General features: G+C 46.4%; 1 protein-coding gene across 5 annotated transcripts in view; it reads left to right on the forward strand.

Annotated features, from left to right (window-relative positions):
• The window catches only part of NCOA1 (nuclear receptor coactivator 1), a 188,830-nt gene that overhangs the window by 94,723 nt on the left and 66,135 nt on the right, over positions 1-27,972 (forward strand). For 4 of the 5 annotated variants that reach the window (XM_030491033.1, XM_030491029.1, XM_030491032.1 and 1 more), the window contains exon 3: positions 27,405-27,511. In XM_030491033.1, coding sequence (XP_030346893.1) covers positions 27,426-27,511 — 86 coding nt within the window. In that variant the 5' untranslated portion in view covers positions 27,405-27,425. Of the gene's footprint in view, positions 1-2,726; positions 3,012-27,404; positions 27,512-27,972 lie in introns of those variants that run through there. The other variant, XM_030491030.1, reaches the window with a different exon arrangement.

Here is a 27,972-nt window from a genome sequence, read left to right on the forward strand (position 1 = left end):
AGGTTTAGAGGGTAGAAGATCTTGGGAGGGAGGATCATTGACTTTAAAATTTGTTCGGAGCTGAGTTTGCCTGAGATGAACCATTTGGAGCCTTTTAGCTGAAACCCCTGATTTAGGAGAAAACTTAAAAAGAACCAGTATTTGTATAACCCTGTCAATGCAGAACTGAGACTGAGATGCTCAATGGTGCGACCTGATGGTCTCATTGTATTGTTACAAGGTAGTTTTGTTTTATTTTATTTTATTTTATTTTATTTTATTTTATTTTATTTTATTCATTTTATGCCCTTCTCTTCCGTTCCTTTCCCTTCCCTTCCAATTTATCTTAATCTATGTAGAAAAGTTCTCAGTTTCTGGTGTTCTATTAGCAAATATCTTGGAAAAAAAAAAACCATCTTGAAGTAGATGGTTCTGTCTCTGGTGGTTCTTGTCAGTGGGAATGGCTGAAGGTCAGGCAGAGTTCCCAGCTCGCTGGCAGGCTGTAGCAGGGGTGCGTGGTTGGGTTGTGGGCAGCAGACGCGTCCCTTGATGGAGGTTTGCCAATGGTTCGGGTGATGGATGAGCCGTGCGCGCGGCTGGGGCTCGGTGCTGCCAGCAGGGAATCATCTCCCCTTCGCGCGCATGTTTTCTGCAGCCTTCATAATTAATCACTCTGCCCAGGACAATGGACAAGAAAATGAAAGTTGGGCTCCTTGCAGAAGCTCTGTAGTTTCTGCAGGTTCTTTGTATTCCAAATTCTTTGTCTTATTTAACTCTGCGCTGGACAGTGAGGTTTACTGGTTTAATTTCCCTTTTTACGGTGGCATTGTGTCAGCTTATGCCCCTCCAACTCTTCAAATCTCCTTGAAAGTGAAGAGATGGAGTAAAAAATACACCAAAGGCAGAACTGGGGTGTTACACCCAGGTTAATGCTGATGTTCTCATGAAAGGCAGATGCAGCCAGGACAAAGGCATCTATTAATCACTCATTTAACACAGCAGCTGGAATCAAATCCATTGCTGGAGCCAGGCCATTCCAGCAAGGGTGATTTTTTTGCTGCTGAAGCCATAAAAAATTGAACAGCTGAAGGGGTGGAATTTGTTGGTGAACTCTTGAAACTTCCCCTATTTCTCATTTTATTTTTAATTTATATTATGCACTTCCCAATTCATAGAATCAGAGAGTCACAAAATCGTTTGGGTTGGAAGGGACCTTAAAGCTCTACCATGCAAATAATAGTATTCCTGGACAAAAAGTCATGAAATCATAGAATGGTTTGGTTTGGAAGGGCCCTTAGGTCATCTTAGTCCACCCCCCTGCAATGAGCAGGGAAGATGTTACCTGGATATTAGTCTTTAATTCAGTTATTCTGCAGCTGTATCTATATAGGGTTTCAGTTCTCTGGGACTTCCTTCCATGTCTACCTCCATCTCTTTTTTCCTACCCTTTTTCCTCTTTAAAAAATTTTTGTAAGTATTTGGGCTTTTTTATTCCTTGATATAACACCGCTGCAGTGGCCCCAGGTATTTTCTCCTTGGCTAACTTTTTCTGGAGCATCATTTCTGCATCTCTCCATCCTACCAGCACACACTGTTTCAAGTTTCTGGTTGAAGTTTCCTCTCTCTATGGCTTTTCAAGCACTTTTTCCTCCTGTTCTTTGATGTCTGTAGCTGTGCTGTGCAAATCCCATGGTGGAAACGGTTTTGATGAAAAGAATTGGAGAACTGAAGTTCCTCTGAGCAGGGCAGCGGAGGAAGGACCTTCTTCAGGGTTCTTAAAATCAGATGTTCAGATGCCACACTAATGGCAAGGCCAAAAATATTTGGATCTGGATCAAAAGAGCTATTTTACAGCCCAAACATCGTAAGGTTCCTGTTTACTTTTATTTATGCTATTAAAAAGAAAAGAATAGCATCCAGATCTTGATGGTGCCTGTGATGTGACTCTTGGTATGAAGATACAGCAAGTCCCCATGCTCCTGCCTGGGCATTGGGGTGGCTGGGTCCAACCTCCCCTCTGGAGACAGGTCCTGTTTCTGGAAAGCAGAAGGATGACAATAATTTGGGTGGTTTTCCCCCTGAACTGGGTTCCCCTCCCCCAGCTCTGTAGTTGGAACCAGATGATCTTTAAGGTCCGTTCCAACCCAAACCAGTCTGTGAAAATTTTAGCCGAATATACTGTCCATGGTGCACATCAGTGCTGGGGAGAAGAACAGGCTGGGGGTCCTGATCACCGCCAGGATGATGCACAGCCTGATCCTGGTTTTATCCCATAGTCACCAGTTTGTAAGTCCAAACTGACATTCAGAGCAGCCCCTTTCCCAAGCTGGAGAATGAAAAAGCTGCTGCTTTTAAATGCAAAAATGTCCCCTTTTATGGAGCAGCTGGAGGCTGGGACGCAGGGGATGCAAGAGGGCTGGTATGATTCAGGTAAAGCAATTTTTTTGCACCTTTTTCTTCTTATGAAATTATAATTATTCTATGGTATAGAAGAGTGCTGTGAGGTTAACTTTAATAATATTTGTGGCACATTCAGCTGGGATGGCACTTTATAGGGACACATAGATTAAAAACCTGTGTTATGTCCGAATAATAATAAAAAAAGACAAAATTGCTTTTGATTCCATGAGGTTTATTATTTACTTTTTTAATATGAGAGTCCCTGGGATGAGACCGGTTCTGTTTGCAGTCATAGCAAGCTTCAAGCATTGCTGTTCTCGCTCACTCCCTTGCCGTCAGAGCCGCCTGGCAGGTGGCTTCAGCACTCGCTCGGCGCCAGCACTCTGCGTTGGGTTTCATTAGCAACCAGCCGGAGTGGGAATCGAGTGGGAGAAGCTGGTGGCAAGTCCTTTCTCCCGTGATGGCAGCGGCACTGTGTGCCGACGGGCGCTGAAGGGATCGCCAACCCCCCAGGGAGCACATGGGGGGAGCGTGCGGGAGCGAGCGGGAGCTGGCGAGCTTCACGGCAGCATGTTCGTCATCGGGGGGCTGCGCAGCCGGCACCCAGACCGGCGGAGCTGGGGAGCTCTCAGGTAAGGGCCGATGGCTCCTTCCTCCTGGGGTTGGTGGTGGTTTAGGGGGTGATTTTGGTGACGGATTTGGGAGTGATCAGTGGGGCTCCTGCTGGGACCTGGCTGGGATGTGCGATGCAGGGGGGGAACCTTTGCTGTCACTTTATTCAGCATTTCTACAACAGCGCAAAGAAAAGCCGGTGGCGTCCGGGTAATGAATGGTGTTTGCATTTTCCAAAGCTGCCTTCCCCCGGGCATTTTACTTTGGATTTCTTCTATGGATTGAACTTTGCTGAGGGTGTTTTCAGTGCTGCGCTCTTACGCGCAGGGTTTTCAGCGTTGAATACAGCCGCGCGCTTGGAGGAGAATGTGCTAAGTAGAAAATGACGTGTTTCAGCGGTGACCTTGAAAATCTATGTGTAAATGTTTAAGCAGGATAGAGCTGGCAGGAATCCTCACGGCGACTTGCAGAAGTAAGGACATTAGTTTTCTAAAAAAAAAAAAAAAAAAGTAAATGGTGATTGCTTAATGTTCGTTAATCATTGATGAAAGAAGTAAAAGCAGCAGATGAAGTTAATGATTTCACATGTATACGGGTTCCCTTTAGCAAAGCATTGTGCAATTTGAAGGAGCTCTCCCCCTTTGAAGTTCATGTGGGGTTGCTGTGTCAGTGGGCTCTCACACAAGGTGTTATGCTTGAATTTCTCCTGCCCTTAACTCGCTCCTTCGATCTGGGATGGTCCCTGCCTGTGTGACAGCAGCCCCCGTTGCCTTGGAGTTGCTGGATTACACAGGGTGAATATAAATACAGGTGCTGCCTTGAGCCCGCTGCGTGGGGGAAGGTGTTGTAGGGCTTTCCATGGTAAATCCGACATTGACAGTGCCTTCACTGGGACGTGCATCACTGTAACAAGCTGGAGTGATGGAGAAGATTGTTTAGGATTTATGTAAACCTTTAAAACGCTGCATAAATTGTAGCTGGAGGCAGCGCTGCACCTCTCTTGAGTGGCACGAGCAAATTCCCATTTCCAAACCTGGCTCTGTCATTTTTTTTCTTCACTTTTTTTTGTCACTGGTGACATCAGCGCATCACTAAATAGCACAAGAAAAAGTTCCAAGCATTGGGTATCGTGATGATGCTTTTGAATCTTCTTTCTCCATCTACATTATCAGAGCTCTATTGTTCACCCCTTTTAATTTTTTTCATGTTACTGATGTAGGTCTTCCATCGAGAAAGGGCACCATGCCTCTAAAAGAACCTCTTTTTAGTTAAAAACTTAGGACCCACACTGGCCAGGCAAAGTAGCAGAAAGCATTGTGTATCTTGAAGATGGGCAAATTGGTTGTAAAGATGGTATGGGGAGATGATTTGCCAGAAGGGTTGAGAAGAGCTGGGACCTGAAATCTCAGGCTGACGTCTGTCACAAGTTTTTTGTTTCTCTGTGATTTTTGCTTTTTAGTATTCTTCTCTGGGCTCCTTTTACCCCATCCTCTAGCAGTTTTATGGATGTGTTGACAATGGTGGTGACCAGGGTGAAATCTCAGTGAACAACATATTGTGGGAAATCATGCTTCAGCATTGCATCAGCGATGAAGCAAGCCTTTGTGCAAGACCTTAAAGCAGGGGAAGGTGATTTTAGTTTGAAATAAATCCAATCCAAATGGATTTCACAGATCGATGCTCACATTCTCATATCCAGGGAGTTGTGGGACCAAGACATGTGATGGACACAAGCTGCTTATGTCCAGATGGGATGGAGATGGCAGCTCCTGTGCTCCTCACACCTCCTGGCTTCTTCTGAGGGTTTGCATGTGCCTCTTCATGCCTTGGAGGAGCTGACAGTGGTCAGTCCATCCACCCTGTCCCATCCCAGGATTTACCTGCTGGTTTTTGTCTCCAGTACTGGGTCTCTTGACATGCTGCAGGTAGATGATGTGCTGAGATCTTGACGATCTCTTACCGTGGGTACCATAAACATCTGCCATTTTTTAGCCCTTCTTCTGCTCTTTCTTCCTTCTAGTGCTTCCACAACCATCATCCCCATTCACCCAGTCAGAGCAGTCTGAATAGTCACTCCATGGTTCCCTGGTCCTTATCCAGCTTTGATATGAGATGGAAGGACTTGAATCTCTTTGCTGTTGTTGTTGGTCCTATCTGGAAACCCACAGGAAGGAAACTGTTGTTTTGTCCCTCTTGAGTGGACAAAACCAGATCAGCTCTGATATTTGGAGAGACCTCCTGGACTTAGGGGGGTGAAGCAAGCAAATGGTTTGGTTCATCAGCATGTGCTTTGCTTGGTGGCCAAGAGGACGCAGGATCTGTGTTGCTGCCAGCTGAAGTGGAGCGTCCATCGTAGCTTGGGCTTGCCGTGATGTTGCCAACCACAGTAGCAATGGTGATGTTGCTCCAGCACCACCAGCCCACTGCTGCCAACACAAATACAGGGCATCCACGTGTGCTGGCTCCCAGTGCTCCAGGTTTTCTGTGCTTGATGATGTTATCGAGACACTGTAGTTGGCTTTAGATACCCCCATCAGCAGAGAAAAGAGGTCGTGGAGGAAAAAACTCTTCCTGCAGCTGGGCAGAGCTCCAGCTGGGCAGCTTTGGGGTGGGGAGGGTCAGGAATCAAAAACATGGAGCCAACTCATTGGTAGGTACCAGCACACATAGGGTGTCCATGGCTTGGTGTCTGCTGGTTGTCTGGGACATCTTCCTGGGGCTGTTCAGGTAGCCGTGACAGCAGCATTGGATTAATGCCATGCAAAGCAGCTAGATGCCTGTTATCAAGGTGAGAAATGTTTTCAAAATTGATGGTTTCCACCATACCCTATTTTTGAGCTCTCATTTAATGCTTAAAATGAAAAAATTATATGTAATCAAATCAGCTTTTGCATCATGGTTGCTCCCAGAGTGACAGCAGGAAAGCGGAACCGGGAGCTGAGCACTTCCTAACAACTTGCCAGACTTTAAAATGTTCACACTTTGTATTGTGGGCATGTTCGTTGCTTAATTAGTTTGACTTTCGTTATTCTTCCTGGCAAAAGCCATCAGGATCCAAAGGTTGTTCAAAGGGCACGAAGTGTTGCAATTATTTTTGCTCCTTTTATACTTTTCCTAGCAGGTTTGTGTCTCGAAGTTCGGACTTGGGGGAATGTGATGTCAAAACATCTTCGTGTACCTTGTTTTTGCTAGCAGTTGTTTTGACCAAGTTTTAGTCTGGCTTGTCATGGAAGTGTTGGTTACAATGCTGAACATGGTGACTTTAGGATTTTTTTAAGCATGCTGATCATCACCACATCTTTTACTGTGGTGTTACCAGTGCAGCTACATAAGTTTAAAAAAAATATGTCATTTCTAATGATGCTCCTCCTTGCAGTGATCCCTGGCTGTATACAAGGCTCAGCCCCATCCCAAAGTGCTGCTCCATCATCCTGGGCCTTAGTGAGTGGCGGTGAATTCCCCCCAGTCTCCTTGCATGGACTGATTCAACCCGTGAAGGCACTGAGAAGCTCCAGCCCTATTTCTTCCTCTTTCCATCCGCAGAAAATGAAGATCTCTGTAGCCAGTGGGACTGCAGAGGAGGGGATTGCTTGGAAACCTCAATTATCAAGACTGTGTTTAATTAAATGGGTAGCTTCAACCGTGAAAGTAAAATATTTGTGATTCACGGTGTGGGATATGGCGTTATCTCCCAGATCTGATGGTTGGAAGTAGGGTGTGTGCCGCTGTGCAGGGTTAGTCCTGGCTGCAGCCGAGGTCTGAGCTGGGTGAGATGCTGCTGAGCTCCATGTGGGGTCCCATGATGGCCCTTCATTTTGCAGGGCTTCCTCTCCTTCACAGAGGAACCCGCTCTGCTCCAGGCTTTTTGCCAGCCAAGAAGCAGTTATCCAAACTAGTCTTGAACAGTTTGTCTTCTTAGAAAAGGCTCTTGATGATGGACGTGTGGATGGATGGGTGGGAGAGCTCACCACAGCCATCCTCAGCTCCTGTTTCTCTTTGTGGTGGTTTCCAGTCACGGTGAGATCCAGCCTTGGACTGGAACAGGGTTGCATCTACATCGGGAATTTCCTCTTCTCAAACATGATCAGTGTGATGTGCAGCGAGTTCTTCTGACATGCCTTGCCTGAAGCTCCTGAGTTACCCAGGTAGCTGTCAGCAGCTTTTAAGATCCCTCCCTGTGCCAATTTTATCTATTCTGCTCTGCAGACCTGTCTGGGATTCGCACACAAATGGAAGGGACATGATGTGTGCATCCATGTCTGAAATTAATAGGAATTATCTACTATAGGATGCTGTTCATGTGCTTGGGTGTATAGTCAGAGGTCCCAGAGGACTGGAAAGGGCATGGAGGCACCAGTTTGCTGCTGGTTGGCCGTATCTCCTGCCATCACACAGGAGTGGATGTAGCAGCAGGGCAGTGCTCACAACTGGTAGATACTTGTCCTTGCACAGTGTGATCTCCAGTAGCATTTTCTACTCATAGCATCTCCACCCATGACTGCTAGCCTTCAATTCATCAATATTTACCTGCATTATTGCAAAGCAAGCGCCTTTCTCTCTGCTCAGGTGGCTCCTGAAGTAGTTCCCTGTGGGCTGAGTTTTGAAGGGCTGGTGTTTGTGGGACATTTCATAGAACCATAGAATGGTTTGGGTTGGAAGGGACCTTAAAGCTCACCCAGTTCCAACCCCCTGCCACGGGCAGGGACACCTTCTGCTAGACCAGGTTGCTCAAAAGCGCATTCAACCTGGCCTTGAACACATTTCCCGAAGGGCAGTAGGGCTTGTGGTTGAGTTTCCTCCTCCTCTCGTAACCCATTTGCTTTTCAAGACTTGGAAAGTATCTCTTCAAAGCACTACTTAGCGCTGCATTGGCAACAGCTGTGGTCCTGCAGGGTGATGTGGAAATAGGGAGGGTATCTAAAGTCATGTCGTGACTTCAGAACGTGAGAAGAAAGGATGTCCAAGGAGGACAGGAAACATCAAGCAGGTGCAGGGATGCTGCTTTGCTGCTCTTTGAGCCATTCTGCTGTGCTGCCTGCTTGCTGCCCTGTTAAATCTTCCATGGAGTGGTTGGCTGGGAAAAAAAGGGATGCTGACTGCAATGGAGGGGATGGAGGCAGGAAGGTGGAGAGAAACAGGATGTCTGTGGGGTGTTTGGGCAGTGCTGGAAGAGCCAAGGTACGATCCTGCTTGACAGCGCCAAGGTACGATCCTGCTTGGCAGCATCATTAAATAAGAAAGTGGTGGGTGAATGAGACTGGTGCTGGGGGTTTTCAGAGGTTAAAACACCAGATGGCTTCCCAAAAAAGAGCCCAATAGTTTGTGGGCACAACTCAAGTAATGTAAAATAGGGGTAACCTCTGCAAAGCTGCTGAAGTTAATTGTGTCTTTCTCCCCCCTCCTCCTCCCAGTACATTCCCCACTGCCTTATTTACCTCTTAATTATATCACATCTAACTGGCTCTGTAAATACCTCAGGGCAGGGATCCTCGTGTTTTGGAGACGTCGGCTGCAGCTGTGAGTGATGGTAATAAGGGATTAATAATGATGCAACAAGCTACAACTTTGTCTCCGTTGTGCGCTACCATTGCTGGGTGGCTTGGTTTTATTTTTTTCCCTTTTCATCCATGTGGTTAGTCTAAAACATCAGCTGAGAAGAGAGGGAGGTGTTTTGAAATCTAAGCCCTACACAAATCAGGATAATTGAAAATCAGATTAAAAACTGATCTGCATTTTTGAAGTGGCATTCCCTGCAGTTTTGCCCAGTTCATCTCTAAGAGGGGTCTCTCCAACCTTGCATTTCACCCCTCCTCATTCTGCTTGTTCCTCTTGCGCCTTCTCCTCCTGCTTCGCCTTAGCACTTCATCGTGTGTTGGGATAACTGTGACCTCTGCAACTCGGGGACGGAGAAGGAAAAACCTCAAGGAGGACTCTGAAGAGCCAGGTAAGCCTCTGCCACTGGACAGAGGATGGGACCACCACAGGCTCGCAGCCTGGTGATGTGGTACCCTCAGGGATGCAGAAGTCCTGGTCTGATTTGGTCAGGTTTAGACCACAGAGTTTAATTTTTGAGCCTGACTTGAATGTTGGTCGGTGTCTCAGAGGCAGGTCCTGGCTTGCTATGTGGTCTCAAACTTACCATCTCACAGCCCTGGGGCAATTTCAGTGTATGATGTGTTTTCCTTTGGAAATACTTCCAAGCAGTGGCTGCTGCGTCCTCCCCATAGAGCCTCCAGTAACGGGTCCCTAGTCTTGGTCAGGGCCTCTAGGTATTGCTATAATGCAAATAAATAGTAAGAAATCCAACCCAACTCTTCCAGTATTACCTGTCATTCATTGTTTTGTCCATAGCTTTCTAGGAACCCTTCTGTTTTTGTACCTTCTCTGCTCCTGGATGCCTGAGTATTTGTAATAAGCAGGAGCAAACAGCTCCTCTTTGTAGCCTCGCTCAGGTATAGAATCACAGAATCACAGGCTGGTTTGGGCTGGAAGGGATCTTAAAGCTCATCTAGTTCCAGACCCCTTGCCATGAGCAGGGACACCTTCCACTAGAGCAGGTTGCTCCAAGCCCCGTCCAACCTGGCCTTGAACACTGCCAGGGATGGGGCAGCCACAGCTTCTCTGGGCAACCTGTGCCAGGGCCTCAGCACCCTCATAGGGAAGAGCTTCTGCCTAAGATGTCATCTCAATCTCCCCTCCGTCAGTTTAAAGCCATTCCCCCTTGTCCTGTCCCCACAGGCCCTGGTCAAAGGCCCCTCTCCAGTGATTTTGTCAGCCCCTTTAGGCACTGGAAGCTGCTCTAAGGTCTCCCTGGAGCCTTCTCCAGGCTGAACAAGCCCAGCTCTCTCAATCTGTCTCCATAGCAAAGGTGCTCCAGCTCTCTCCTACATCAGTGGCAGCTCCTGGCTCCCCTCACTCCAGAGTGGCCGGAGGTAAACGCAGCTTGAGTTTAAAGGTAATGAAACCGTAGTTCATCGGATTTGGTGTCGGCTGCAGTGATTCATGATGCGATGCTGGTGGCATCCAAGGGGACTGGTCCTGCTCCCAGCTGGGACACGGCAGGGGGTTGCAGGTCAGGATGTGGAGGTGTTTTGAGGCTTCTGCTGTAACACTAGCAGGCATTGCCGATGATGGTGAAGTGGTTGATTTCTGAAGCAAACCATTCTGCAGTTGCATTCATGAAAGTAAAAATAAACCTTTTGCTACCTACTTCATTCCTCTTCCCAAAGTGGGTTCCTGCTGTAATAAGTCTAAATAATTCCTGTACCTCTCCTGCCATCCTTTTTGGGAAGCTCCTTGATGATCTTGCTCTTCCAAATCAAGACTCATCATCCCAGGTTATGTCAGTTTGAAAATCACCCTGCTTTGCATCCACTGTATGGATCACATAGGGACCACACAGCCAGCAGGATGCCATATATAATCCAGACCTGCTGTGTTAAGCAGCTTCTCCTTTTCACTAGGGTTTGGTCATACTACACCCACTTTGTGTTTTAATCTTATATTTTATATAATCTTCTGTTTTAATCTTATAATTCCCTTTAATTACTTTGTCATTCATGCTGTTCTTTTAGAACCAATTGTAGCTATCTGTCTGCTGAGAAGGTGATCTCAGCTGTGTATAATCCTCTGTTTGCTCAGCTAATTATGAACAGATAGCTACCAACGCCATCTAAAACCCCAAACCCTTCATTCTCCATGCTCTGCTGACTGTGTCTAAATATCCATGAGCACTGCTATATCATTGCTGCATTCTGTAAAGCTCCCATCCAATATCTTGCTCAGTATTATCTGATTATTGTTAAATGTTAAAAAACCCACTCCTGTAACACCACCCCAACCCAGTAAATGACAGTAGGAGCCACTTCTCCCTGCAGCTGAGGTTATTTCCCTCTGTGGTTAGTGATTAAAGTTGTGTTTGACCAAGTTTCATTTTGTTTCTTGCCTGTGTTTTTCAACTCCCTGGGATGCTTCATAATCCGTTTTTGTTCTCAGCAATGGTTACATCTCTTCCAAATCTTGTATGCAAATTTCAGTAGCTGCCTGATTCCCAATTAAGTTAATAATTAGAGAAAGGCTTAGTAGATATCCTCTGAGCACCATCAGCTACCTCTCCCCCACACCGCTGAGTGGTTTAAGAGGTCCTCAGTGATGCTCTGCAAACCTTCTCTGGCTGTGGAAGAAGAGCTCATGATGGTACCACTCTCTTTGTAGCTCAGTTATCATCTGCTTGAGAGCAAGACTTGGCGTGATACATTGCCTATTTTTTATACTTTCTGAAAACTCCACACCACTGCAGGTGCTCAGGAAACATCAAGGATGCAGCCACATTTCTGTAAAGCAGTATCATTAGTAGGTGACAACAATCTTCATCCCTTTTAGAAGCAAAATCCTGTAGGATGTCCTCTAGAGACTGGAGGCTTTCCTTCATCCATCTTCTGCAAGAAGGTTGTCTCTGCCCTACCTCAGCTGTGATTCGGAAGCTGGTTTAGATTCTCAGCTCACAAATGGTCTTGTGTAGCTCTGAAACCTGCTCAGGTGAAAAGCAGACGTGCGGCTTTGGTCATGCATCACCTCAACTTGGGTAGAGGACAAGGCAACTTGAGGATATTTCTCTAACACCAGTAATCCAATTATTCTCTGCGTAGATCTTCATTGGGTTTCATGAGGGTTTGGCTTCATTTGGAAGAGGCTGTTAATGCTTTATTTTTTAAGCTGCATTTTTCTTTCTGTGTGTTTTTTGTTTTTTTTTTTTTTAATATCTCCCTATACAGCCTTTCAAAAGATTTACTTTTGGCAGAAAAGAAACCCAATTCAGTGGGTTTTTTTTTTATTCTATCTTACTAATGGCTTTCCTTCTCTATTTAAAAAGCTGCAGCACAGCACTTTGCTTGTCTTGCTGATATGGTTGGTTACCTGAGGGTAGGACATTAATTGTGAAGGTGAAGCACTCACTTGCTTTGATGGATTGTTTACTTTGGTCAGGGGTAAATTAATGGTCCCGGTGAGCAAAACCTTCTGCTGTGGCACCACATTCCACATCCCTGTGAGCGATGGTAGGACCTTTTGAAATAGCAAAATAGAGGTTCAAATCTTCTCAAGTCTTTGAAATGCACTGGGAAAAAAGAAAAATGCTTTTCAGAGGAGCAATTAGTAACTTGTTTAAATAGTTGGGATGTGCTGCTTGGAGAAGAGTTGGGTTGTATTTTGAAGTTGGGCTGAAACTCCAAGCTCTCGGTGGTCGCTGAAGCATGGTCAGGATGAATGTTTTGCACCAACAGTGTGCCCATGCAGCATCCCACAATGTGGGGGGCTGTAAAATTAAGGGACTGTTATTAATAAGAGAAACAGCGTTGTTCGGGTTGCAGTTTGCAGCATTTGGAGCAGAAAAAGCCTGGATTCTGTGTAAGCACTGCTCAGATTTGTCACTAAAACATCCCTGAATTATCAACACTGTTTCCAGTTAAACAGTCCCCTTGTGGCGTCCCAGTGGAAGTGGTCTCCTGCTCCCAGTGCTCTGGAGGGATCCTCTGGGTTGAAAGGTGTGGGGAGTTCTGGTTGTCACCTCTGTCCCTGGTCTACACTCAGCCCAGGGGATCGTGCATCTCCACACCTTCTTTGGTCCTCTCTGTGGGTTCCTGGATGTCTGTGTGGTTCTAGGGGGAGAATTGAGCCCAGAACCTTTTGGGATACACCTAAAATGTGCGTAGCTGGTAAGGACTTTCAGGAAGCAGATGGACACTGTAAATCCAGATTGAGGCATGCAAGGTGCTAATGTGTTTGTTTTACCTTAAGTTTTTCTGAAGCTTTTTGTCTTCAGCAGTCCACCTCTTTATTTATTTTTAATTCTATGGTTAGAAAAAAATGTGTGGTTTTTTAACCTTTAACAAAATCCTAGTGATGGCCAACACTTTGCCATGGGTGGTTAAACCCATGATAACCCTGCTCAGTCTGTTAATCCTCAGATAGTTAGATACCAGGCAATCTAACTAGAATTTTATAACGAGATGGTGATCAAGGGGTTAAAAAACACACTCCCTTATATTTTTATTTTTGGTGCACTCATTGAATCCTGGTTAGCTCTTCGAGCTGTCGCCTTCCAGACTTCTTCCACGGCAGCCAGCCGGCATCTTGCATCTTCAGCACTGGAGCCGTCAGTCAGGAATTTAGCATCAAGTCTAATAAAATTGATTAATTTATTCACAGAGAAACCATGACAATCTTTTCAAATGAGCTCTATAATGCTGTGTTTGGTAAGTGAAGAATTCTCTTCACTAGATAAAATGTCATTTTAGAGACAATGCCAGAACGGCTTTCCTCTGACTCTTGCTTTTCATGAGAGCTCAGAGATGTTTGGGTTCCTGCATCCCAGGGAGGTACTGTACCCATGCACAAACCTGAAGGGTCTCCTGGGGTTTTTGAGCCTCATGTTGCACCTGCCTCTCTGGTTTGACCTTGTCCCTGTGTGAGATGACAGTAGACGGCACCAGAAGACAGTAGACTGTCTTCAGGAGGCTTGTCCAGTTGGAGAGGGTATTGCAACTTTGGCTCTTCCTCGCCCTAGCAAGAGCCCATGACTGATGAGCTCAGTAGGGCAGTGAGAGCTTCGCCAGACCATCATTCTCCTCTGAGATGTGCTGTTGGTGGAAAATGATGCCACATCCTTGGAAGTGTTCAAGACCAGGTTGGACGGAGCTTTGAGCTACCTGGTCTAGTGGAAGGTGCCCCTGCCCATGGCAGGGGGTTGGACTAGATGATTTTCAAAGGTTTCCTTCCAACCCAACCTTTCTATGATGGTATGACAAATTCACATCCCACTAAGATGAATGGGTATCACTCCTCTCAGTCCTGCCCTGGCTTGTTTGACCTTGCAGCCTTGCCTTTTTCTTTCCCACTGAAGACTGTTATTGAGGGTTTCTTCTGTCATCTCTCCTTTTCCGCCCACTTAAGTCTTTTCACATTTTCACAGCTCCCATTTGTGATCCTCAACATTTTAGCTTTCCTCTCACATATGAATTGAAGGTGGAGAGTCTGAGGGAATAAAATAAACCTACACAGCAGTGTGATCACCATAAGTCTTATGGAGAGCTTAGGAAAAGCAGACCAGAGATGGACAGTGGAAACCAGAGGTCTCAGGTAGTGGTGAGAGAAGCAGAGGGGCATCTGTCCTGCCACTTGCAGTGACTTTTGTTATACCTGCAGATATTGCTGGTGGTGGAACAGTGCAGGAGAAAGCAGAAGTAGTCCAAAGCATTTGACTAAAAGGAGGACAGATGTGAGTAAACAAAATAAAGCAAGAAAAGGCAAAAGAAGAATGGGAAGATTTAAAACTGGCTGATGCAATAGCCCTCTTTTAGGTATCTTCAAAGCATGGCTAGAAGGTTAGTCATTAGATCTGAGGTCTCAGCCCTCCCACCAATTCATCTTCTTGGCATTTTTGATTTTGTCAACAGGTATATTTTATATCGAGTCAGCGTATGGTGTCTTCTTTTCTGTCTGATCCACCATGACACTTCAGTTTGCACAAGCTCCTCAAACACAAAGGCATGGCTTAATCCAAGAGTTTCCCCTCCCTGCAGCTCCTCCCCCGTCTGGAATATCGGTGGGTCTTGCTGGGCTCACAACTGAAGTTGAGCAGAAATGCAGACAGGCATGATGGGCATCAAGTGCTGGATTTTAAGGAGGAATTTTAGTTTGCCTCACTGCATCATAGATGCTAATTAAGTATGCTTTGTGCTCAAAAAGTGGGGAACTGGTGTGGCTGTCTGCGAGCTGTCAGGTCTGCCTTTTCACACCATACCTTCCCTGAAACATGTTATTTGGATGCATGTCTGGAAGATGGGGTTGCTGGTTATCTGTTATTGGCATTACTGTGGCTGGAGAATTTGCTCTGCAGCTGTAGGCCAGCACTCCAGGTTTGTTCTTTAATCCATGTATTTGAAGTATCCAAGATATTATGCAAGTACATAAGAACATAACATAATAAGTATGTGGAGCTGTTGGAGTGGGTCCAGAGGAGGCCACGAAGATGCTGTGAGGGCTGGAGCGTCTCTGCTATGGAGACAGGCTGAAAGAGCTGGGCTTGTTCAGCCTGCAGAAGAGAAGGCTCCAGGGAGACCTTAGAGCAGCTTCCAGTGCCTAAAGGGGCTGACAAGAAAGCTGGAGAGGGGCTTTTGACAAGGGCTTGTAGGGACAGGACAAGGGGGAATGGCTTTACACTGACAGAGGGGAGATTGAGATGAGGTCTGAGGAAGAAGTTGTTCCCTGTGAGGGTGGTGAGGCGCTGGCACAGGTTGCCCAGAGAAGCTGTGGCTGTCCCATCCCTGGCAGTGTTCAAGGCCAGGTTGAATGAGGCTTGGAAGTTGCTCTAGTGGAAGTTTTCTGCCTGTGGCATGGGTGCTGGAACTAGATGATCTTTAAGGTTCCTTCCATCCCAAACCATCCTGTGATTCATATGATTTTATGAAATGTCTTAGGGTTGTGTCTGTATTCGTAGATAAATATAGCAAATTTGTGAGAGAAGGGACCTGTCGCCCAGCATCCCCTTTACAGCAGGTCCATAGCCAAACACAGCACAGCAAGTTTACAGGGTACAGACCCTGATGCCACTCCTGAAAAGGTTTTTTTCCCCACTCCATCCTGCTCCCTACCTTCTGGTTGAAGGTGTTGGGGGTGGCTTTGCCAGGGAAAGCTGGGGCTTGACAAGTGCCATCTCTACTGATGGGGTTCCTGTGCCATGGTCCGATGTAGGATGCACTGATGCATTTGGTGCTTGTGAGTTACAGTGATTTTTATGAAGCCACATGTGCTTGCACTGCAGTTTAATTTGTGCTACATGAGAACCTGATGTATTTGTACGTTGTGCCAAATACTTTCTTCTCCCCATGGAGAAAATGGTGTAATTGCAACGTGTAATTCACAAGCGTAATATGAAACTAAGTGTGTAATGTTCTGTGACTGCGAGGGAATTAGCCTTATTTTTTCCTCTCAGAAGCTGTATAAATTAACCCACTTTCCCTCTCAGTTACTGGGAGAAAAGGTTATGCTTCTTGCAGTTCTATTTTGTATCTTATCTCTGCTGTAAACATTGCCAAGCAATGCTTGTTGGTGTTGAGAGACTAGCGGCTCCACGAGGAGGACTGCTCAAGGATGACATCTAAATTACATATCCATTTCTGGGTTCACCTCAGTTTGTGTTTGTGACATATTCCCATTATTAGTGCAAAGTGATTGGAAAATAAAAGGAATAATACATTTTTGCATTGAAAGAGCAGGGTTCCTGCTTGCAGTGTGATGAAAAGCATCTTTTCCCAGAGATGGGACAGAGCTGTTGTAGCGGGCAAGGGTTGACCCCCATGCAGAGCCTACCACGAGCCCTTGCTCTCATGTAAGCAGATCATTGCCATTTTTACTATCCCCTAGCTAAATTTCCCTCCCTGTCACTGGTCAGTGTGTGCTTGGTGGTCCTAAAAGGAGGTGGGCAAGAAGAAAAAAAATGATTATTAAATTATACACACTGAGCCTTAACTTGTCTTTTCAGCACGTTTCTTGCATCACTGCTCTTTCTTTTCTTTCTGACATCGTATGTTCATTTATCTCACCTTGCTACCAGCCTTGCTGCCTCCAAAAATATTAACCGTGAAAGCGGGGAGATTGAGATGAGATATGAGGAAGAAGCTCTTCCCTGTGAGGGTGATGAGGCCCTGGCACAGGTTGCCCAGAGAAGCTGTGGCTGCCCCATCCCTGGCAGTGTTCAAGGCCAGGTTGGACGGGGCTTGGAGCAACCTGGACTTGTGGAAGGCGTCCCTGCCCATGGCAGGGGGTTGGAACTGGATGAGCTTTAAGGTCCCTTCCAACTCAAATCTTTCTGTGAATCTATGAAATCTAAGCAGGATGGCACTTAATCCCAGATCTTAAAGTGAGACTTAAATCTCACTGCATTGACCACTATAGAGACAACTGCAACCAGCCCACCACCTGGCTGGTGGTTCTTGTTCAACCCAGGTGGGTTTGGTTTTCCCCTCCCATGGACAGCTCTGTAGTTGAATGCCTTTATTCTGGTTTTTGGATATGCAGAAATATATGGATGCAAACGCTTGCAGAGTACGTGCTGACATTCGTGAGCAACCCTATAATAAGGCAGTTGGTGTGCTTTGGGAAAACATCTGGTGTAAGAAGAAATTTGAATTTCTATTGGGCTTTTAATGAGGATAAAAAACAAAGTGGTTTTAATACTCTGAGATCTTTACATGGTCTTAAAATACCTGATTGGAGTAATTTTCAAGGGAAAATGATGTGTCGTCATCCTTTTAACTGGAGTTTTCCCATGGGTGTAGCAGGTGGTGGTGGTGGAATAACTCAGCTGATACGAAGTTATGACCCATACAAACTGAAAATATGTGGTGGGTTCCCATCTTGCCTAGCACCAAGATATCTGTCTCTTAAATGTCTCTTATTGGCTTGTTGTGCTGCTGAAATGAATTGAGGCTTGATTTTGTCTAGGCTCTTGGGAAAAGGGTTGAAATGGAGAAGGGAAGGAGTCACAGCTGAGAGAAGATGGGCACCTATATTGACCCAAGTCTTGGAAGGGAGCCTGGCTCCTCATCAAGAGGAACATCAGCAGCAAAATTTCATCCCCTGCTTGCTTGTAGCTCAGTCTGCTGAGCCCTGGTGAGGCTCAGGGCTTCCCCATCCCGAGCACTTGAAGATGCAGAGCAGCCCTGCAGAAAAGGACTTGGGGGTGTTGGTTGACGAAAAGCTTAACATGAGCTGGCAGTGTGCACTTGCAGCCCAGAAAGCCAACCGTATCCTGGGCTGCATCAAAAGAAGCGTGACCAGCAGGTCGAAGGAGGTGATCCTGCCCCTCTACTCTGCTCTTGTGAGACCCCACTTGGAGTACTGCGTACAGTTCTGGTGTCCTCAACATAAAAAGGACATGGAGCTGTTGGAGCGAGTCCAGAGGAGGGCCACGAGGATGATAAGAGGGCTGGAGCACCTCGCATATGAAGACAGGCTGAGAAAGTTGGGGCTGTTCAGCCTGGAGAAGAGAAGGCTGCGTGGTGACCTCATAGCAGCCTTCCAGTATCTGAAGGGGGTCTACAAGGATGCTGGGGAGGGACTCTTCCTTAGGGACTGTAGTGGTAGGACAAGGGGTAATGGGTTCAAACTTAAACAGAGGAAGTTTAGATTAGATATAAGGAAGAAGTTCTTTACAGTGAGGGTGGTGAAGCACTGGAATGGGTTGCCCAGGGAGGTTGTGGATGCTCCATCCCTGGCGGTGTTCAAGGCCGGGTTGGACAGAGCCTTGAGCCACATGGTTTAGGGCAAGGTGTCCCTGCCCATGGCAGGGGGGTTGGAACTAGATGATCTTAAGGTCCTTTCCAACCCTTACGATTCTATGATTCTATGATTCTATAAGATGGAGCTGAGTTCAAATGGGGAGGACACTGGGTAGTTGCACCAAGGATGTTCTGCCAAGGACATTGATAGTCCCATGGCAGCAGCATGATCCTACCCTAGCTCCTGTTAGCTGGTAGGGAATGTAGACACAGCGCAGGCAGGGACAACCTCAGGAGAAGGGGATGAACAAGTATCAAAGCAACACAAAGATGAGTTTTGCCAGCGGTGCTGATCTCTTTAGCCAGGAATTATCTCCGGAGTGGGCACCTTCTGACGAAGGCTTAGAAGAACCTATAAGACAGTGTGTTTTAGCAGGAAGAGCTAATGCTTGAAGTTGCTAACAATTAATCAGAAGCATTTCAGTGCTCCAGAAATTAATGTGGAGCGACAAGGTGCAATATGGCACCTTCTGAAGGCTTTGCTGGATCTGGTGGGCTCTGTTCCCCTCACCCTGCGGCAGCAGCAGCAAGGCCAGTGGCATGAGGCAAGTCATCCTTTTTAGTTTTCCTATGCTGCTTCTACTCAAGTAGGAGAAGTTTAGTTTTTCCTGTTTTCATCTTTCCTTTTTGATTCATCTTTCCAGTTTTTGATTGGTTTGCATTTGGTTTGGTACCCTGATGTTCTTCCAAACAACCCCAAAGCAGCTCAGAAGTTGAATCCTAGAAAGTTAGGACGGGTTGCAGAAGCTGTAGGTGACCATTTACTCCTGAAAAACCCTCTGTGGTGCACTGTGATTCTTACGAGCTTACTGGCTTTACTTTTGGGGTGGGTTTGGGATATTTTTTGGCTTCCTACTTTCTAGCTGTCATCCCTGCGTTTGGAGTGGGGTCACTTGGCCATGGAAGTGCCATGGGGTAGGATGGAGATGTTTGGATAGAAGTGGGATGCCAGGGGCTTAGGAAATCACATGCTGTGACAGTCCCTGCCCCTCCGAGCTCGCGATCTAATTAAGACAGACAACAAATGGCTACGACAAACAGATGTGGGTGAGCACCAGGTAATAAGGGGATGATTGCAATTAGTGTAATAAGCAGTGCATCAGTTATCTCCTGTCTGTTGTATTTTAGCTGAGGTGAGTTTTAAAGAGAGCTTGGGAAAATAACAGAGTGGCGTGGTGGATTTTCAGAGGTCTCCTTAGGCATCAAATATTGATTTCCCACAGCTGGATTATTCATTTTCATCACGTGAAGGCAAAACCCTTTCCCATATTTTCCCATTCATTTGTAAAACAAATTGGCTGCTGGAATTATCTCTGGGCTAAAGGGTAATGACTGCTGTGGGTCTGAGAGTTGCAAGTATGATAGAGAGATGATGGTTGTTAAAATTCACACCTTCTCTTTGGACCATCGCCTCACTAAGGAAGATACTTAGTCCACAGGACATTGATTTATGTACTTCTTTCCCTTCTTCTTTGTGTTTCCTAGGGATCATGTAGAAAGCACACACTTGCAGTGCTTTCATCCTTAAGGAATTCACTTGGATACGTGTCTTTTTCTTACCATATGCAAAATTCCCTTAGCTGAATAGGTTTGATTTTATGGGTTGTACAACTCATGTTACCTTTCCAAAGCAACTGATTCCTTGTGGGCACAAGGTGATGGAGAAGCCCAGATTTGGAGAGCAAAGCTTATCTTCTCTGTTTTGCAGTATGGAGCAGTTTCTGGCGCTCAGAATTAAAATTATAGGAATAATGGGGCCCTGGATGGTGGGATTATCGTCCTGTTTCTCTACCCCATTAGTATGAATTCACTCCTTCTCATGGCTGCTCTGCAAAGGACATGGATCTATAGGACCCGTAGATGAAAGACTTGATTCTTGGTGCTGGCTGGCCCACCATGGCCACCATGGGTGGTTGTGAAGCCAAGGGCAACTCTTATTTCCCACAGACACACCAACCAGTTGGCATTTCCTATCTCATCTTCTGCAAAACCTTCTGCAGTGGTGAACGCAGGATGGATTTGGTTCCAGGAGTTCAGTCTTCAGGGATGTGTGGATTTCTGCTAGGGACAGAGACACACCAGGATCTACAGATGGGAATACACCTTTAGCTCTGCCCCTATCTCCTTGTTTGGTCCTGAAGAGGAAAGAGCCCCTGGGAGGTTTGGTGCCAGGTCATGGACCACTGCTGGGTGTTGTGTGGCTGGGTGCTTGCTGCATGCCAGGGCTTGACACTTCCAGGGTGCCCTTTGCAAGAAGGTTCAGAGTGGTTTGTAAATATTAAGCCGATTAATTCCTGGGGTTTGCCAGCACCCAGGGAGCTGCTTGTTCGATAGTCAGTTTTCCATCCTTGTGTATAAAAGAGGAAACTGTGTGTGTTGATGGAGTCTGACCCAGTAAACAGCTTGGAAGAAATTAAATTAAACTTTGACTTGTTCCCTCCATCATATCCACAAAATCCACAGCCTGAGCATGGATTCTCCTTGCCAGGAGTGCTGGTGCTGTGCTTCCCAGGCTGCAGCTGCTTTCCCTGCCATTGGAGGGTCTGGACCTGCAAGACTTTGGTTTGTGCCTCTGCTTATCTCTGCAACCTGGAATGAGTCCCCCATCCCCCTGCTGCAGCCCCCTGAGGGGTGGGATTAATGAGGCAGAGAAGTGAAATTCATCTTCAGAAACATTTTTAGCTGTCAAAATGTTAAATCTTTCATAACGTTAATCTCTTGCAAATCAGTTGAGTTCTTGATCAGTGGTTTTTAACCCGCATTGCATCAGCAATGTTTAAACTTATCTCCCTCGCAACACAGCGGGAGCGGGGTATAGAAATTACTTGCCTGGGGCCACCTGACCTGCCGTGGTCCTGTTTCCTCCATGCTGGTGGCAGTGGAAAGCCTCTCCTGAAGGGTGTAGGCATCGCACGCGGCCTCCCTGTCCCCTGCCCTGCAGGACCAGTGGGTGGGTGCAGATGCAGGGAATTGAGACGGCAGACTTTCACTCCACCGCATCCCTGAGCTGACAGCTTTTATTAGCCTGCTGCCTCCGCAGAGCCAGTGATAATTAAGATTTCTGCATGTCCCACTTAGCTCCTGAGAAGGAAGGCAAACACCGGCCCTCCAGGCTGGATGGACACAGGGACATCTAGTTTTCCCCCCCACTAAAGTAAATCTTTATTCATGAGCTCCCTCCTCTTACAGCCCTAATGACTGCAGAGATGTGGGCTCAAGGTAGAGTTGCTGCAAGCCTTCCTCGTGACCTTGAGCATGTCCCATCCAGCCTTGACTCAAGGATCATTGTTATTACCATAATGATGGAAGCATCGCTTGATGTCAAAAGGAAATGTTCAGGCCAAGACAAGTAATGAAAACCAAGAGATACCCAGTTGTCCATGATTGCTGGGCTGTGTAATGCTTGTTGGGTTGGACATCACAGAGGGTCCATCTGGCAGCATCTCCACAAGACTCAGGCAGAAGATGACTCTTGATGCGTGATCATTAGCCGTGATCATATAGTGGTTAGTACTCTGCATTATGATTCTAAGACAGAGGTCTCTCACGTCAGGTGAGAGGCAGGAGAAAACAAAGCAGGTAAATTAGGGTAAGGTACCAAGAAAAGAGGAAGGCAGACATCTCTGCAGGCTGGAGCAATGGCTTATGGATACAGGGATATCACCTCCACGCTCAAGGAGTGTGGCACAAAACATGTGACATGTGGTTTTGGCAACTTTAGCCACAAAAAACCCCAACCTTTAACCAGGACTTTACATCTCCCTCTATTTTTTTGTTGGGGATGAGGTCAGAAAAAGCAGGTCTTTTTAAATAAACCCACCCTCAAATTAACACCACAAGCAGTAGGTTAACAAGTGACTCACTCTGTCACCCATTGCGTCTTCTCTATCCACATCACAGCTTCAGCATTTCTTCTGTAATCTCTGAAAGTTTAAAAAGAACAATAAAAAATAAGGTTTGTTCTGACCCTGGGGATGAGAGGAGTGGCTGATGATGAACTTGTGAGGGGAACAATATAGACGTGTCCTTGCAACACTCCAAGTATGCTCTTAATTACCTCTAATTGAGACAGCGTGAGCACAGATGGGTTATATTTTGATGATAAATAGCTGTAATATGAGGGAATTTTCCAACATTGTTGTTTTCTTAAAAACAGCCAACTAATTGTGTTTCTCTCAGATAGATGTTAGTGTTATTTTGTAAGTGTTTTTTGGGGTCAAATTCCTCCAAAATGTGGGAAATACATTTTAGAAATGGGCAGTTCTGTTAGAAGTAAGTATTTGGTAGCCAGTTCCATCTTCCACACTGTCAGTTCGAATCACTCGGGGTATTTGTATCTGCTAGAGCTAGTGATGGCTGTCTTTGGGAAGCCATTGGAAATCCTCTGGCATTATTAGGAGCAGAAGCATTAAGCCACAATAATTCACATCCTTTTTCTGGTTTGTGTTATTTTTTATTAATGCGAAAATTGCATTCATATCATGATCATATTCATTGTGTTGGAATACTGATGTTGGGTGGTGCTTCACCCTCCATGTCAAGGCTCTGGTCTCTGCTAGGATATTCATTAGCATCCCAAAAAGCAGCGACTTCTTCAGACAGACACTGCAGTATGGCGTGTTGCAGGACTGATGGTAAGGGAGAGAGTATAGGGCTGGAAATCAGAGGTAGTTTCATCTGTCTGGCCATGGGCAGGTCACTTCAGCTTCTTATCCATTCCCCCTCTCCTTTATTTTTTTTCTGATTAATCTCTTTGGGACTAATTAGTCTCTGGTGAGCAGATGCAGCGGTGCACCGGGGTGGTAGTAACAGCAGGGGCCAGGGACTAGTGTTGTGAAGTAAGAACCAGGTAAGCAACAACAATGTGGATATGGAGAACCACCTTTGAGAAGCTCCAACCCTGGGGACCTGGCGGTGTTGGTCGACAGACAGCTGAACATGAGCCAACTTGTGCCCAGGTGGCCAATAAGGCCAACAACACCTTGGTTTGTATCAGCAATAGTGTGGCCAGCAGGATGAGGGCGGTGATTTTTCCCCTGTGCTCGGCACTTGTGAGGCTGCACCTTGAATCCTGTGTTTAGTTCTGGGCCCCTCACTACAAGAGAGACATTGAGTTGCTGGAGCAGGTCCAGAAAAGGGCAATGAAGCTGGTGAAGGGTCTGGAGCACAAGTGTGATGAGGAACGGCTGAGGGACCTGGGGATGTTTAGTCTGGAGAAAAGGAGGCTCAGGGGAGACCTTCTCACTCTCTGTAACTACCTGACAGGAGGTTGTAGCAAGGTGGGGGTCAGTCTCTTCTCCCAAGTAACAAGCGATAGGACAAGAGGAAACGGCCTGAAGTTGCACGAGGGGAGGTTTAGATTGGATATCAGGAAAAATTTCTTCCCCAAAAGGGTTGTCAAGCACTGGAACAGGCTGCCCAGGGCAGTGGTGGAGTCACCATCCCTGGAGGGGTTTAAAAGACGTGTAGGGGTGGTGCTTGGGAATGCTGTTTAGTGGTGGACTCGGCAACGCTGGGTTAATGGTTGGACTCAATGATTTTAAAGGTCTTTTCCAACCTGAACGATCCTGTGATTACCATCCACCATCCTTTATCTGCCTCTGTTTGCTTTCTTAAGCCAACAGAATATTAATGTTTCTACAAGAAGCCAGTGTTTAGAAATCAGGTTTCCGGTGAAATGGCCCTTAGCACGGGCAGCAGCAGGCAGGGCTGCCTTTCACGGGCAGCCCAACCCTTGCCCTCCACAGGGGACATCAACCCCTGGTCTTGCCCTGACCCAACAGGGCTTTTGAACTGAGTCATTCCCGTTATTTTTAGACTAAATGACAATTTTTGGCTTGTCAGCTGTGGCAAGTTTTGCCATAAAATAAACTACTTTTACAATAAAAAGAAACACTGAGTGTATTACATCAAGGGCTTAACTCAAGCCAAGGATTTCAGCTAAGGCTGCAATGTTGTCCTTAGTTCACCTCTCTAGGGCATATGGTCACTGTTGCCAAGCCACAGTCCCGCAGTGGCGCATCTCAGTGGGACTGTTGACTTTACCTGCTGTATCCACACTCATTTTTTCTTTTAATTCAGTTGCTGAGTTGAAAGATCAGGACCTGTAAGAGCAACACCACTTATGGAGACTCAGTGTTTTGGTGATCCAATGTTTTTGTTTCAAGAGGAAGGTTTTAAACCCCGGGAAGCTTGTCTGAACCCTCAGCAAGCCCTTCTCACCCAGAGCAGATGATGCAGTGCTTTTAGTTTTCCAATCTCCAATTTTTTCAAGAGTTTGCTTTTTTTCCCCTTCGTTATATTCGCTTTGGCATCATTCCCACTTGCAAACATGCCAAAGACGCGGGGAATGAACTCGAATCCCTGGTCATGGTTAGCTTGCTGGCATCTGCTCAGAGTTTCTGATTTTGGTGGACGAGCTCTCATGCCCGCAGCATCAATCACCTGTGCTAACATTGCTAAAATGATTTCAGGAACCTTGTTGGCCTTAGCACTGGTGACAGAAGCGTTAGCAGAAATGCCTGTGTGCTGCTGAAAGACAGGCTCTTTCCCTGTAGCACTGTGTGCAGCGCAGATATTTCACTTTTTTTGCAGTAGAGGCTTTCAAAGCTGAGCGTAGAGGTGGGTCACTGGGGAGGTGTTGAGCCAAAATGTGTAACATCCCCTAGTCATAAGAGATAACGACGCTGATAACATTGGTTTTTATAGAATTATAAAATCAGAGAATGGTTTGGGTCAGAAGAAACCTTAAAGCTCATCCAGTTCCAACCCCCTGCCATGGGCAGGGACGCCTTCCACAAGTCCAGGTTGCTCCAAGCCCCATCCAACCTGGCCTTGAACACTGCCAGGGATGGGGCAGCCACAGCTTCTCTGGGCACCCTGTGCCAGGGCCTCACCTCACAGGGGAGAACTTCTTCCTAATATCTTATCTAAGTCTCATTTTAAATCCATTTTCCCTTATACCATCCCTACCCACCCTTGTCAAAAGCCCCTCTCCAGATTTCTTGTCAGACCTTTAGGCACCTTCTCTTCTCCAGGTTGAACAAGCCCAACTCTCTCAGCCTGTATCCATGGCAGAGATGCTCCAGCCATCAGTGGCCTCCTCTGGACTCACTCCAACAGCTCCACGTCCTTCTTGTGTTGGAGGCCTCAGAGCTGGATGCAGGACTGCAAGGGGTATCTCATGAGAGCAGAGCAGAGGAGAAGAATCCTCTCCCTCAGTGTACTGGTCATGCTGCTGGTGATGCAGCCCAGCATACGGTTGGGTTTCTGGGTTTTAATACAAACATTGGGGTCTTCAAGCAATCAGGGAGTGGAGGAGATGCTCACAGCTGTGTCCATTCGTCTGCACTGAGGTTAGAAGGAGCCTGTCTGTAGATGTGGTTTGGGATTCAGAGGACTTTAAAAAGCTGATGGGGATTTAATCATAACCTATCTGAGCACAAAATAAGCCAGCACTGATAGCTTTTGATAAGTGGCTGCCTAGTGCCAGCCTGGGCGGTGGGTGGGAAATGCTGGACCACTGGAGACATCCCACCATGCTTTCAGGCAGGCTGAATAACACATGGGGGTGTGGGGATCTGGCTGTGGGAACTGTGGACATGTCTTCTAGGGTTCATTTTATCACAATCCGTCAGCAGTTTAATGCTCATTAACATACCAGTTTTTATAAAGTAATAGAAGAAATGAAGGAAATTAATCTTAAGGACTTTGTCCTTCTACCCTCTAAACTACTAAGTTCTTGCCCAGGGTCCTCTTACTTTATTTCTCAGGGGTTCTATCTTCTCACAATCATAAACAGTTCTAAAAATTAAAGGAAGAATTTGGAGGGCAGCATTATCCAGTGTTGAACTATTGTGGTTACTGCAAAAATCACTGAATGGCTCTTGCAAAGCAAGGGAAGCAACGTTCACAGCTGGGTTATTTTCTGGAGAAGCTCTGTCCCTTGTTTTAACATGTTGTATGAGGTTACGACTATGCCCTGTAGATGTATGTAGTCCCATTTAGGTTGTTGGAGTGGACTGTCCAAGTTCTCAGGTCTAAGAGTATCATGGTCTATGTCTAAAACCTTTTAACATACTTCAAGGTGAAGTTGCCACAAAGAAGCCTTAATTGGCTTTCTTGCCCTTATTGGGCTTACACTTTTATTCAGTTTTATTTTATTCAGTTAAATATAAAAAATATAATTCATTATTAAGGAGCATTATCAGTGTTAGAATCCTCATGACTTCTGGACCTCCTTTGGTTGCTCAGAGCTCTCATTTGCCATGACGTGGATTGGTTTACCCAACATCTGTTAAAATTACGCTCAAGAAATAATGGTGAAATGGCCATGTGTTGGAGAGAGCTTGAAACCCAGAGGTGCCTAGTGTTGGGACCAGCCAAGGACTGGCCATGGTGGGAAGCTCTCTGCCAGGAGAAGGTTGGGACTGGGAGGACCATGGGTGGGAGGCAGCCTCAGCGAGAGGTGGGGAAGGGGTTTGTGGGAGGGTATCACATCCCGTTAAGAGATGAGTCAGTTTGCAGCTCTAATTAAAGCCCAGGCCATGTGTTGAGGGGAAAGGAGGTGGTGGGGGAGCAGGAATGAAGACACAATGCAAGGGGTGGAGCATCCTCTGCCATCCATGAGTCAGAGGAACTGGGGGGAGATGTCAGAGGAGCCCAAGATGGGCTGAAGGAGCAGGCTTGCAGGAGAAGGGAGCAAAACAAAAGCAATCAAACACACATAAACAAAGCATTGAAACAGGCTGTGTTTAGGTAGTTGTTAAAACGCTGAAAGGCCAGGAAGTCAAAATCTGTAGGGATACAAGGAAGACCTCAGTCTGTGGTGTAAGGATGGTGGTGCTGGTGGTGAAGGCTTGGCCAGATGGTCACCAGGGGACACCAAAAGGAAGGTAACATGATCACATTTGCACCGTTTCCTTCACAAACGAGGTGTTGATTCAGTAAGAAAGACTTGCATTGGGTTAGTTACCTCTTCGGAGGTCACTTGGTCCATGTTTTCTGGCGCCACTGTATAGGAAATGCTCCTTCTGCAGCTGCGAAAAGCTTTACCCTCTCTCTTTCTGGTTCTAGGTGCAAAGTAGGTCAACCAACATGAGTGGCCTTGGGGACAGTTCAACGGACCCTGCCAACCCTGACTCTCGGAAGAGGAAAGGCTCGCCCTGCGACACAGCCCAGAGGTACGTGCACCACTCCCAATCCATCCCCTGCCATGGCTACTTTGTCATTCCCACTGCGTCGCTCCGTCCCGTCTGCTCGAGCAGATGGAGCCAGGTTTCAGCCATTCGGAAACGTTCACACTTCCCACCAGAACTTCGCTTTGCTTTTAGCGGTGGCTGCGGTGGAAGATGGAGCATGATGGAAATGCAGCTCCCCATCTGCTCTGCTTGTTGTTAGGTGGCAAATGATGATTAGAGGCTTGTTATCAAAGTTAATGTATTGATTTTGCAAATTGAGAGCACTCAGAGCATCAGGAAAGCTTTCTCAGGGTAAATTTGGGGCAGATACTTCTGCAAGGTCTGCAGGTCATCCCAAGCCTTCTGCCTCTTCACGCCGGATTCCTAAGAAATCCATGTTTTTGTAATATTCAGAAACTCCAGTGGAGACCCTCATGCTTTGTGATGCAATTATGAAACAGAAA

Source organism: Strigops habroptila, chromosome 6 (assembly GCF_004027225.2).
Source record: "Strigops habroptila isolate Jane chromosome 6, bStrHab1.2.pri, whole genome shotgun sequence".
Classification (NCBI taxonomy): domain Eukaryota; kingdom Metazoa; phylum Chordata; class Aves; order Psittaciformes; family Psittacidae; genus Strigops; species Strigops habroptila.